Source organism: Haplochromis burtoni, unplaced genomic scaffold (genome assembly GCF_018398535.1).
Source record: "Haplochromis burtoni strain Fernald_Lab_line unplaced genomic scaffold, NCSU_Asbu1 Contig_557, whole genome shotgun sequence".
Lineage (NCBI taxonomy): Eukaryota > Metazoa > Chordata > Actinopteri > Cichliformes > Cichlidae > Haplochromis > Haplochromis burtoni.
Genome location: NW_024582918.1, coordinates 75,017 through 86,673, shown reverse-complemented (window position 1 = coordinate 86,673; position 11,657 = coordinate 75,017). Strand labels below are relative to the sequence as shown.

Genomic DNA, 11,657 nt, shown 5'->3' with positions numbered 1-11,657 from the left:
GGCCTTTCTATCACAGACAGAAACACTGATGCACAGCAGCACAGTAAAAGAACACAAAAGGAGATTATTGTCAGACTCATGTTTCATGTGTGGACCAGAGCAGCTGATACACGTGTTGATGTGAGAAAGGTTGGTGGAAAGTTTCCCATGATGCCTCACTCTTTCTGGCCTCTCCTGCTTTGTCATGCTGAAACGTCTGACTTGTTACTCTTTATTTAACATCATGTTTTGTGTGTCTCCTTCAGGAACTGACCAATCAGTAGTCAGGATGATGCCCAAGGTAAACCACACCTTTCTTTTGCTGATAGTTGTCGGGGGGGAGGGGGGGGGGGGCGTGTTGTTGAGATGCTGCAGCATGACGATGTTTCTGCTGAATAATCACGATGCTCAACAATAAAAACCAACAAGTCCTCCTGGTGGTTCAGTAACGATGTTCCTCCACATGAGAAGCGTGTCAGCTCAAAGATGAGTCTATGTTTGGTGTTGAAGTCCAGAGGTGCACAAGGAGGCGATGCTGAAGGGAGGATTGGCCAAATTTACATCTGGGCTGGTTTTTAATTTAACAAATAAAGTTACAGAACAATTCCAGCTTGGAAATAATAAAGCTGACAGAAGAAGCAGAACAGTGAGGACGTTTCTCCTGCTCCTTTAGGAAGGAAAGGTTCAAGTTAGGCTCTGGGGAAGAGGCAGTAATAGTCCTCACAAAGACACAAGTACAAGCGTGTGTGTGTGTGTGTGTGTGTGTGTGTGTATGTTAGCAGCAGCTGGCGCAGACGTCTCCGGGGAGTGTGTTGTCGCTCAGAGGCACCGGCGTCCCAGGATCCCCTGCTGCTGCCATCGTGGTGAGATAAACACACACGCGCTCTCGTACCCTTCAGATTAATCTGGAGGTAATAATCTGTAATCCCCCCCCCCTCTCCCCAGGCCAGAGTGGAGGACGGGGTTATCGGCTATAAGGACTTGGCAGCCTTACCGAGAGACAAAGCCATCCTGGACATCGAGAGACCCGATCTGATGATCTACCAGCCGCACTACAGCTACAGTCCTCTGGAGGTGACGTCTCCCTCCAGTCATAGTTTAGAGATTCCTGCTGACAGCCACACTGGTGCTCTCTGGACGTCCTGCCTGATGGGGGCGCTGTTTAGATGAGGCACCGTGTGGAGCTCTGGCCTGGAAACATGTTCTCTAATATTATCCTGTTTCAGCTGAAGAGGTGGAGCCGATAGCTCCAGTTTGTCATTATTAGCGTGTTCTAACATCACTGCACCTCAAACCATTTCCCAACCAACCGCCACAGTCAGCTGCGTCTTCTGCACGCGTGCTGGAGTTATTGTTTCAAAGCAGGCGTTTAAATACAGTCAGATCTTAATATCATCCTGTAAAACTGAAGCACATCACTGATGCTGGATTTGTAAAACAAAACAAGACAAAATTATTTGTTGTTGTTTTTTGTCTTAATGATTATTTTAGCCGTTTAGCTTCATTCACTCCTTTTTAGTGAGGACTGTCTCGTGGGCGCCCCCTAGGTGAACTGCAGCCGGTGGGTCTGACAGGAGGAGACTCTGGAGCGGGAGGTGGTCGTATCATTGTTTAGTCATCGTGACTGTTTCTTCTTCACAGATACTAAAGCTCAGATGTCCTCTTAGTGCATCTTTTGGTTGCTGGTTTGACTTTTCACAAGCAGCACGGCTCCGACATGCAGCTCAGAGACGACTGAGACGGATTAGAAGTCTTAATTCTGAATGAGCAGGCGTTTGTAGAAGCTATTATTTAACTTTGAGTTATTTAAATGGTGCAAATTTACTAAAACCTAAGTAATGTGCAGATCCTGCTGGTTTCACTGTCCTTATAATGCAGCGTGTGATCAGATGTTTATGTGTAGCTAAATGCTACAGAAGCATTTAGCATCTACAGGGTCGGGCAGCTTGTAGAGTCCTGTTGTTCCATAGTTTCTTCTCGGTGCTTCCGGGACCTTTGTAGCTCAGCGCAGAGCCGGAGTCGTGGAAACCAGACGGCGTGGCAGCAGGTCGCTGCTCTGACAGTCGGCTGGTGAGCTCTGCGTCTGGCTGCAAACACGGACATCAATCTGCTGCTTAGAGAGCTGACAGCTCATGAAAACAGCCGAGCCCAGTGTGTGTGTGTCTGTATTTTGTGGTGCAGATTGGGTCAGACAAAGAGAGATTGTGTGTCAGAATGCTTTTTGTGTTTTGTGTGCTGCACCTTCTTTCATCTGTTTTGTGGGGTTTTCGGTTGTTTTCCTGTTTTTGACTGTCCAGCACAGCGATCAGTGATTTCAGTCACAGTCTTGTGGTTACTGCAGACTGATGACTGAAACAAACAAAAGGCACTTTTTAAGCTCTGCTGGGCAATGATGAGCCTCGCAGCTGAAGCTGATTCTGCACAAAGTCCAAACTTTGTGTCACGACACACGTTTGCTGCAGCTGTTGTCACAGCATTCAGACTGCACAGGTTTGTTTTTAACAGCAGAGCCAGCCGAAGGAGGAGACTTCAACAAAGAGCTAAATGCTAAATGTTGATCATCTGCATATAAATGCACATTTACCTAAATGCGCCCCCTGCTGGGAGCCTTGTGGCCACTGTTTAAGTGCAAAGACTGAATTCTTTTAAGGAATCTGATTTCGGAGCTTCAGGTCTTCGTCTGCACTGCTGTCATCATCCAACTCTTCCTTTACTCTAAACAAATGCTTCTCTGATTTATGCTTCACATCACGTTACCGTGAAGCATTTCTGTGTCTGGATTTAATCGTTGGGTGTAAAGAACACTGCCACCTTCAGGTCAAAGTGTAAATTGCAACGTAATCCTCTAGAATTTACATTTGGTGCAATCGTTTAAAAAAAGAAACGACTTCAGTGTCAGAAGCAGAGTTTGTGTTTGTGGAGCTTCGTCTTCATTCTCTGAATCTATTTTTAGCTTCGAGCGTTTCATCTATTTTTGCTTTTTTCTCCGCAGAGGTCCTTGTCTCCTCGCTCCATCTCTCCTCCTCCCTCCCCAGAGGTAAGACCCCCCCCCCTTCTTTCTTTACATATCATCATATAGTTTATATTAGTTTCTTCCTGTTTACACTCAGAGACTTCTGCAACAAAACAAGCACTAGTGATGAGGTCAAAGGTCAGATCAGAGCCCTACAATGAAAGTGTGATATTATGGAAATGCAGACAATATAGGGTCTCATGACAGAAGCAGATCTCAGATGCTTTGTGGGCGTGTGACTGTGATGGGTTGTTATTAGCACAACATCGTCCTGTCGTTGTCTCAGACCAGCTTCTGTGAAAGTGATCCTGACGCTGAAGCATCTCAACCTTAATGTTGGCATGTTTAACGAGGTTGTAGTCAGGAACATAGTGGAACCTCAGAAATGATGATGTCAGCGAGGAGGTCGTATACATCCCAGTGGTCACTGAGAAGGTTTGATGCTTCTTTTACAGGTTTCAGCTTCTAAACAACCTTTCAAACAGTTTAGGGATGATGTGTGTGAAGTTCTTTGTTTGAGGCTTACGAGGCTGCAGTAATCGGTTCGGACGGCATCCTTCCAGGCATACTCAGATTACTTAGAGTCATATTTTGGGTAGCTCTTCTTCACACTGACTCTGTTGGTCATTTAGAGCATTGACGAGGGGCGTCCTAAGAGTCACTGCGTTTCTTTTAAGGCTGTAAAGTGTTAGTTCAAGGAATCCTCGAGGAGGTTGAAGTCATGTGAAGTAGTTTCTCATAAGTTATCTTTAAACGAGGCTCTAGTTATCAATCAGAAGATCCTAAAGGTCTCTTAGGTGCTTCTACTAACACTAAAAGAGGTTCTTTGGTTAATGAGGGACGGCCGTGTCTTCAAGGTTTACTCTGTAAAGGTTCAAGAGGCCTCTAATTCTGATTGAGGACCATTAAGTAGTGGTAGTAATGGAGGAGGTCTTGCTTTGATGGTCGTGTCGATGCAGTTGGCATCATGTCTTAGAAAGTCCTCATGGGGATGCCCTGCATGTTCATTAGAAGGTTCTGAGGAGGATCACCGGCTCTGCCTTCACATTTCCCCACCGACACGCTTTTAAAATACCGTCCTCTGTGTTTCCAGAATCTGTCCAAGGAGACAAGGGAGTGGCTCGAGAGCCGATCACCTGGAGGGTCCTCGCCTGGTTCCACCATCCCGAGCACCAGAACCCACAGCACACACACCCCGTCAACGCCAAACACACCAACCACACCCAACGCACACTCGTCTGGTACTGTGAAGAGCACCGTGCAGCATTTCCACAGGCCAGGTAAACACGAGCTTCCACAAGCCGGACTCACCCCACTGACTGTGGAGAACAGTACTGAAGGGTGCAGATGTAGCTCCATCAGCTAGGTTTTCACCCAGTTAGCAACAGCAGCTCCATCAGGTGACTTATTTCTTCAAACACGTGTGTTTACCCTGTGGGAGGGGCTACAACGAGAAATTCAGAGATTCCCAGATGAGCTTCAGTGATTCGTCAGCACAGCATCCACGTCTGAGATGTGCTAGCCGCTAATGTCAGGACCAGAAAAGACAACTATTGGGATTATTAGTTGATTTGTGAGCAGTGAAACTGAATTAGAGTTTGTGCACACAGACCGCTTCCAGATGCTGATGACGTTTGGTCCACATCTGGAGTTCTCTATGTCCCACTGTGCTGACTCAGAGAGTCCAGTTTGCATCGTACATGCACCACCAGTCAGGTGTGCTGTGATACTTGGACCACACGTCATTAACCAACGAAAAGATCTGCACCTGAAACTCAGTCAGACCCAAGAAGTGCAACAAGTCCCAGATGTGCCGTCCTCTGGAGCTCATGTTCAAACTGTGAACCAGTAATTATTGTTTAGCAAGCAAAGAAGAGCACAGGTGTCACACATGTGATTTTATTGTTTTCAGAAAATGGTACCAACATCTACAAGAAGCCTCCCATCTACAAACAGGGTGAGTCACTGAGGTTCAAATCGATTTCAGAATAAAAGCTGCAATAAATGTATCGCTGAACATAATGAAAACAGAGTGAATGTGGGTCAGCCGCTGTCCTGTGAACAGCACGCCGCCTTTCACTGTGTTTAATCTGCTTTAACATGCACTGTGTGTGTGTGCGTGTGTGTGTGTGTGTGCGTGTGTGTGTGCGTGTGCACAGATGTGTCGTCCTCTTCGGTCCCTCAGGGGAAACACATCGAGGATTTGATCATCGAGTCTTCAAAGTTTCCTGCAGCTCAGCCTCCAGACCCGAACCAGCCCTCCAAGATCGAGACCGACTACTGGCCCTGCCCCCCCTCGCTGGCCGTGATTGGTACGACCCAAACACACACACACACACTCGTGCTTTCATATCTTAGTGAGGACATCTAAGTGACACGATGCTAGCCGCTCACTCTGGCCTAACTGTAACTCTGACACTTACACTTTGAGCCTCAAACATGCTTCAGACTCGTCAGCATTTAGTCCCCACAACTATAGTTGCATGGCAATTTCTGGTCCTCACAATGATGTTTAAACAAATGCATACATACACACACTCTGATCAATGAGACGCACCTTGTGCTACATTTACAGTTCATTACGAAAGTGGGATTTTCCAGGTTTTCATCTAAAAATCACGTCTGGCTTTAAATCCTGATTATTCCTGCTTCTTGTCACGTATTTGTCTCACTGTTCCCTTGGCTCCTCTCTTCTTCTCTCCTTTCCATAACTCCTCTCCTCTCAGCAGAAAAGGAATGGAAGAGGAAGGAGCAGAAAGTCGAGGAGGAGGAGGATGGAGAGCTGGATGATGAGCTGTGGGGACTCAGAAAGCTTCAGAAGCAAGAGCTGAACAAGGTGGGAGACCCGGAGCCAGCTGCAGGTGCAGATGAGCTGCAGCAGTTTGAAGTTGGTCAGGAATCACCAAAAATCACCTTCACTGTCAGAAAAGCAGGAAATATTCACATGCAAGAAGCTGCTTTTAAAAACTCTCACAGTACAATGAATAAAGCATGAGGACTGCTGCTGCGTCAGCTGCTGCTTGGTTGGTGGGAGACTGAAAACACTGACTTCATCATGGAGATGTGAATGTGTGCAGACATAATCTGTGCACGGGTTAAACAGCTTTAAATGTGCTTTCACTGTCGTGTGTATCCTTTAGAGGCACGGCTCATTTCAAAATAAAAGCCACGTTTTTCCTGAAGAGCACTTCAGCTCCGTCAGAAACGTCTGTTTGCAGAATCGGCTGTGTCACTCTGCACGTCCCACAGACTGTATACAAAAGATGAACACGAGCCGTTATTCTGGGCACTTTGCATTTTGCTGTCTAACGTTGGCTCCTCTTTTGCCTTTTTAAAAACGAGATGTGACCACGAGAAGCTGGAGGGCGGAGTCAAACACAGAGACCCGCTAATCAGTCAAATCCTCGAATTTCTCCCAACAGCTGAGCTCAGTCTGCTGTGACCTCACAGCAGCCATGTTATTGGTCACATGATGTCATTAAAACACAGAGGTCCCGTTCAGGTGAAGCTTAGCAGACAGCTAGCAGCTACAGTCACCTGTGTCACCATCCACCTGTCAGTCAAACAGGCCACACCCCTCAAACTTTAAGCCTTAATAGGATTTAAACAGGTGAGTAATAAACAGCTGTTATGAAGGAGGAAATCCCCCACAGAGGCAGAAGAGTCGGTGTATCAGGCTGTGAGCATGTTTAACATGGGAGTCTCTGGGACACTGCGGCCCCTGCTGGACACCAGAGGAGCTGCAGCGTGCTTCTTCAGACCTGGAGGTTGATGTTTGGTCCTCTTCAGCTCTTATTGCGTGTTAGCTCGCTGCTGAAGGGTCTGCTTCGGTGGAAGGAAAACGATCCCTGCGTGAAACTGCTCGATGCATTTTTCATTATTATTGTCTTTCTACAAACATGTGCAGATGTTGGGAAGGTTACTTTTAAAATGTTTTCCATTACAGATTACAGATTACATGCCCCAAAATGTATTCTGTAACATATTCCGTTACGTTACTCAATGAGAGTAACGTATTCTGAATACTTTGGATTATGGGACGATCGTGGCTCAAGAGCTGGCAGTTCCTCTTGTAATCGGAAGGTTGCCGGTTCGAGCCCCGGCTCCGACAGTCTCGGTTGTTGTGTCCTTGGGCGAGACACTTCACCTGTTGCCTACTGGTGGTGGTCAGGCCCGGTGGCGCCAGTGTCCTGCAGCCTCGCCTCTGTCAGTGCGCCCCAGGGTGGCTGTGGCTACAATGTAGCTGCCATCACCAGTGTGTGTGAATGACTGAATGTAGTGTAAAGTGCTTTGGGGTCCACAGGGATTAAGTAAAGCGCTATACAAACGCAGGCCATTTACTTAATATATTATTATGCTTTTTACAACTACAAGTCGTCTTCTGTTTCTGTCTCGTGTCAGATTCAGTCCAATCTGGGCAAAATCATCCTGAAGGAGGAGCTGGAGAAGTCTGCAGCGCCTCTGAGGAGGAAAACCCGCTCTTTACCAGAGCGCAGCCACAACGCCGGTACACACACACACACACACTTGACATTTTTTGCGTTAGGTACAGATTTCAGAAAGAAAATACAAAAAATACAAATAAAATACAAAGAAATATAAAATAAGTAAGATAATACACAGTATGTGATTATGGGTTTGGTTGTGGAAAATATGCAAGACATAAACTTTATAGCTTAACATAACTATTCTACCACTACTTTGTGGAGACCAATAGTCACTCATGGTGACAAAGACGTCACAAAACCACAAAAATATCATTTAATACGAAGAAAATTTGCAAAGTTGAAGGAGTCTAAGCGCTGTTAGTAAAAGTATCTGAACCTGAAATTCTTCTGATTTTATGAGCGTCACTTTACAGAAAGTAAAGTGAACGAGGAAGTAAAATTTCTAAACAGCAAAACATTTTTAAAGTTTATCAGTTGTTGTAACTTTTGGTGCAAATTAAAAAACTGCAGTTTTAGTGTTTCAGGTTCAGATTTCAGTGAAGGCATCATGATGCATCGTGGAAACAGGAAGTGATGTCACCTGGTCACAGGTGACTGTCGTGACCTTTCAGAACAAAACATCTCCAGGTGGAAGGACTGATGCACATGTTGTGTAGTGTTTCCTTTCCCCCTCACAGCCCCTCCCCTCTGCTCTGCAGGGTCCAACGCCTCCAGGTCCGTGTATTTCCCAGCGCCCTCTAAGAGCGGCCTGTCCAGGGTGAGTATCCGCACACTCGCTGTGAGGTTTGACAACGAAGTCGAGCGAAGACAACAACCTGTTTGTGTTTGTTTGCAGCTGCGCTCGGCCGAGTTCAGCTCCTCGGAGAAACCTGCTGCAGGTACAAACGTCCGTCATTAAAGCTCAGGTTCAGGATTTTACAGGTGTAGTTGTACACCTGTAAAACTACACCTGTGAAGTATTTTAGCATTTTGTGCTGAAAATTGAACTTGTACATCAGCACAAAACGTCCATTCTCAGACTCGACTTTTTTCCTGCATCAGTGAACTCGTAACAGAAAATAATGAAACTGTTTGTGTCTCTTTGTGTCTCTGCAGGGCTTCAGGTACACTTTCCATTATTTTAACCTTGTTTGCAGAAACTCCTGATGAATAATTGGTGCCGGTGTTCATCATACTGTTTGTTTTTGTGTCAGAACGGGGACTCGAGGATGGACAGAGGGAACTCTCTCCCCAGCATGCTGGAGCACAAGGTACAGAAAGTAGAGCTGCCGAAGCTCTGCCAAGCTACTCTTGGATCTTTATGATGTCATAGAGGGTATCTCTGAGCGTCAGTGTGAGATAAAGAAGGATTATTATGAACTGTCACTTGTGCAAAGCTGCCCTTATAGAATAAGAATATGGAATGAGCAGGGCGGATGTATTAAACATGTCCTGTTTCCACATAACTCGGGCGCAGCAAGCAGATAAATGTGTGAGGCTGTTTCGTCCCCTCAGCGGGACACGAGGACAATGTGGTTCTCACGTCACGTCTCCTCTGCGTGTCTGCGTGCAGGTTTATCCCTACGAGGTGCTGGTGGTGACTCACAGAGGACGCAGCAAACTGCCCCCCGGTGTGGATCGGACACAGCTGGAGGTAAAAAAATGACAAACAAGACCAAGTCTCTGTCAGTACGACTCGAGCTGCTGAACCTGTGCTGATATCAAACCACATCGTTATCGATATCCGGTCTTTTAGTCTGCTGTCATCAGCTGTTTCCAGGTCCAAACTCCGCTTCAGGTCCCAAAGTCACACGAACACTGTGACATCACTGAGAGTTAAAAACTGTCTAAATTCTTTCATCTTTAATAAAACGATCAGCGTTGCTGCTTTACCAGGTGTAACTATGAAGTTTAACATCCATGAAAACAGAATTTGTTACATTTAACAGAGTTAGAAGTTAGCAGGAAGTTAGCTCGCTAGCTTCCAGCTAAACATGATACAGCATGTTCTGACTGAGAGACTTCTGAAAAATTCAAACGTACAGCTCTGCTGTCACTTCCAACATAAATGAAGACAGAAAACTAAACAGCAGTGACGTTTGTAGTTGGGCTAGTTGGTATACAATGTTGTGCTACGTGATCGCTAGCTACACAGCTATGTTAGCATAACATTAGCACAGTGAAGCTGGAGGATGAACGCCAACTTTGTTCCACTCGATAAAAGTTAACGTGAAGGTTCCTGATGGTTAGAGACAAATACAGTCGCATGGCAGGATGCTGTAAACGGACCAAACTTCAGTCAGGAGAACAACTGAGATAATCCATCCACAATACGAGGTTAGTCATTAATATACTGCTGCAGGGGCTGTAGTTACAGCAGAAGGGTTTAAACATTGAGCTTTAAAATGATTAGCGGCAATAAAAACTGAGAGAAGCCGACAGTGATCACTGACTGTTTCAGATTAAATAGAACAAGATACAAAACATGTTAAAAACACAACAGCCTTCATAAACTCAGAGTAGCTCGGACCAAAGCAGGGTTCATATGTCATCACTTAAAGACCGGACAGAGTCATCCAGGGTCCAGGGCGGGCCGTCACATCTCAGAAAATTCTGTTTTATATAATTAAACATTTATTGAAATTGACTGAGCGAGAATGTTTCTTCCTCTTATCTTTAAATATTCTCAGATGATCGACCGCTGGCTGTTTAGGACCACAACACTAGAATCATATTTAATATTTGGCAGCTTCGTTAATAAACTCTTTGATGCTCGACGACCTTGGAAAAATGCGTCGGGTTGTTTTAGACGCAGCGTGGGGTCGGTGCAGGGTGAAAAATGACAAGTGCCTTCTTTGTTCCTGCTCTCTCTCTGATTGTGGCTGTCTCTCGCCCTGCAGAGGCACCTCTCTCAGGAGGAGTTCTTCAGTGTTTTCGGGATGTCCATCGAGCAGTTCGATCGCCTCTCCCTCTGGAAGAGGAACGACCTGAAAAAAAAGGTCTGTCTCTTCTGAAGCTGCTCGCCTCACAGTCCCTCGCTTCCAGCCGGCGGGACGCGGAACCAAACGGACTCCGAGCGCCATCATCAGCCGACACCCTCACTTCAGTTTTTAGACACCTAAGGAGGCTTCAGGTTTGCAGAGAAACACGAATGCTGCACACATTAACGTCACCGTTTATCTGCAAAACGTTAGCGATGAAGGACGGAGCGAGCACAAATAATACATGACAGAACGAGGACGAGTCTGCGGTCTGTGGCGGTTCGTGATGGGTCGGCGCTCTCACAAGACCCTCTGAACCCCTGCATCCCAGCCACAGTCGGACAACCGGCCAACATTCCTGCTGACTCCGAGTCAGCTCCTGGACTGACAAACAAACCTGTTGCAATCTTTATACGAAGAATTAATCCTATTGGCTTAGCCAGCTATGATGTCATAGTGACAGCACTTCTTTCCAGCATCAAAGAGAAAAACAAGCAGATGGTTTTATCGCAGTCGCTCGACTTCAGTCATGACAGACTGAACGCCCTCCTTAAACCTGCGGCCGGCGCACAAACTAACCCAGCGTGGTTTAGTTGATGATGTCAGCATGTCGTTTAATCACAACAAAATATAAAAACCATCTTTAGACAATTTTATTTGACCTTAAAAAACAAAAAGTGGAAGACATTAAATAATAATATAAAAGCTCAGCTTGACCTGAGTTCATAAACAAACACAGCGACTGATTTTACTGCCCATCATATGAGAACATGAGGCTAAAAAGTACTAAGAAGCTGCTAATTAAAGAGCGTAAGCTGACTAAAAGGAACAAATCATTTCTGCCTCAAGTGGCGATTACAGGAACTGCAGTTTTCTGTCAACCAAAGAGGCCACGCCCCTAATAATACAAACTTTGAGACTTTAATGAGTTTCTTAAAGTAATAGACACACCCAACCCGACCCCCAGTACAGCTGACAGTCGCCTCACAGCTGGGGAGCTCTTACTGACTGAGTTTGGGGACAGACTATCCAATCAGGAGCCCCCTTTAAGCTCAAAGGGTGGTCCCTTTCTTCTCCTCTCGTTGGCTCCGGTTGCTTCGAAGCTCGTTCATCATGCGTTGATCCACAGCCTCCGCTGGCTGCGATGAAACCGTCTCCTCCCAGTTTTTTTCTTTCTAGTTCAGCAGAAGCCACTGCCACACACACACACACACACACACACACACACACACACACACACACACACACACACACACA

At 46.0% G+C, this 11,657-nt stretch overlaps 1 protein-coding gene across 3 annotated transcripts; it reads left to right on the top strand.

Moving 5' to 3' along the window:
- The first annotated feature begins 6 nt into the window (after positions 1-6).
- LOC102291938 (dematin) lies at positions 7-11,648 on the top strand. Of its 3 annotated transcripts, none has more exons than XM_014329546.2 (15): positions 7-280; positions 762-842; positions 925-1,053; positions 2,972-3,016; positions 4,086-4,272; positions 4,905-4,949; positions 5,152-5,304; positions 5,719-5,828; positions 7,394-7,499; positions 8,139-8,197; positions 8,276-8,318; positions 8,536-8,543; positions 8,634-8,690; positions 8,993-9,073; positions 10,320-11,648. In XM_014329546.2, exons 1-15 carry the CDS (start codon positions 185-187, stop codon positions 10,431-10,433), a joined length of 1,314 nt encoding a protein of 437 aa, XP_014185032.2. In that variant the 5' UTR covers positions 7-184; the 3' UTR covers positions 10,434-11,648. The 3 variants fall into 3 exon arrangements, with proteins under 3 accessions (XP_014185032.2, XP_042070318.1, XP_042070319.1); XM_042214384.1 differs by having other exon boundaries at positions 759-842; XM_042214385.1 differs by having other exon boundaries at positions 8-280; positions 759-842; positions 5,722-5,828.
- Positions 11,649-11,657: the final 9 nt, after the last annotated feature.

Excerpts from the sequence above, each read along its gene's own strand:
- LOC102291938 (XM_042214384.1), top strand. The coding sequence starts at position 185 with ATGCTGAAACGTCTGACTTGTTACTCTTTATTTAACATCATGTTTTGT. Across the intron at positions 4,950-5,151 it reads GCCTCCCATCTACAAACAGG|ATGTGTCGTCCTCTTCGGTC; the intron begins GTGAGTCACTGA and ends GCGTGTGCACAG. Across the intron at positions 8,198-8,275 it reads CTAAGAGCGGCCTGTCCAGG|CTGCGCTCGGCCGAGTTCAG; the intron begins GTGAGTATCCGC and ends GTTTGTTTGCAG.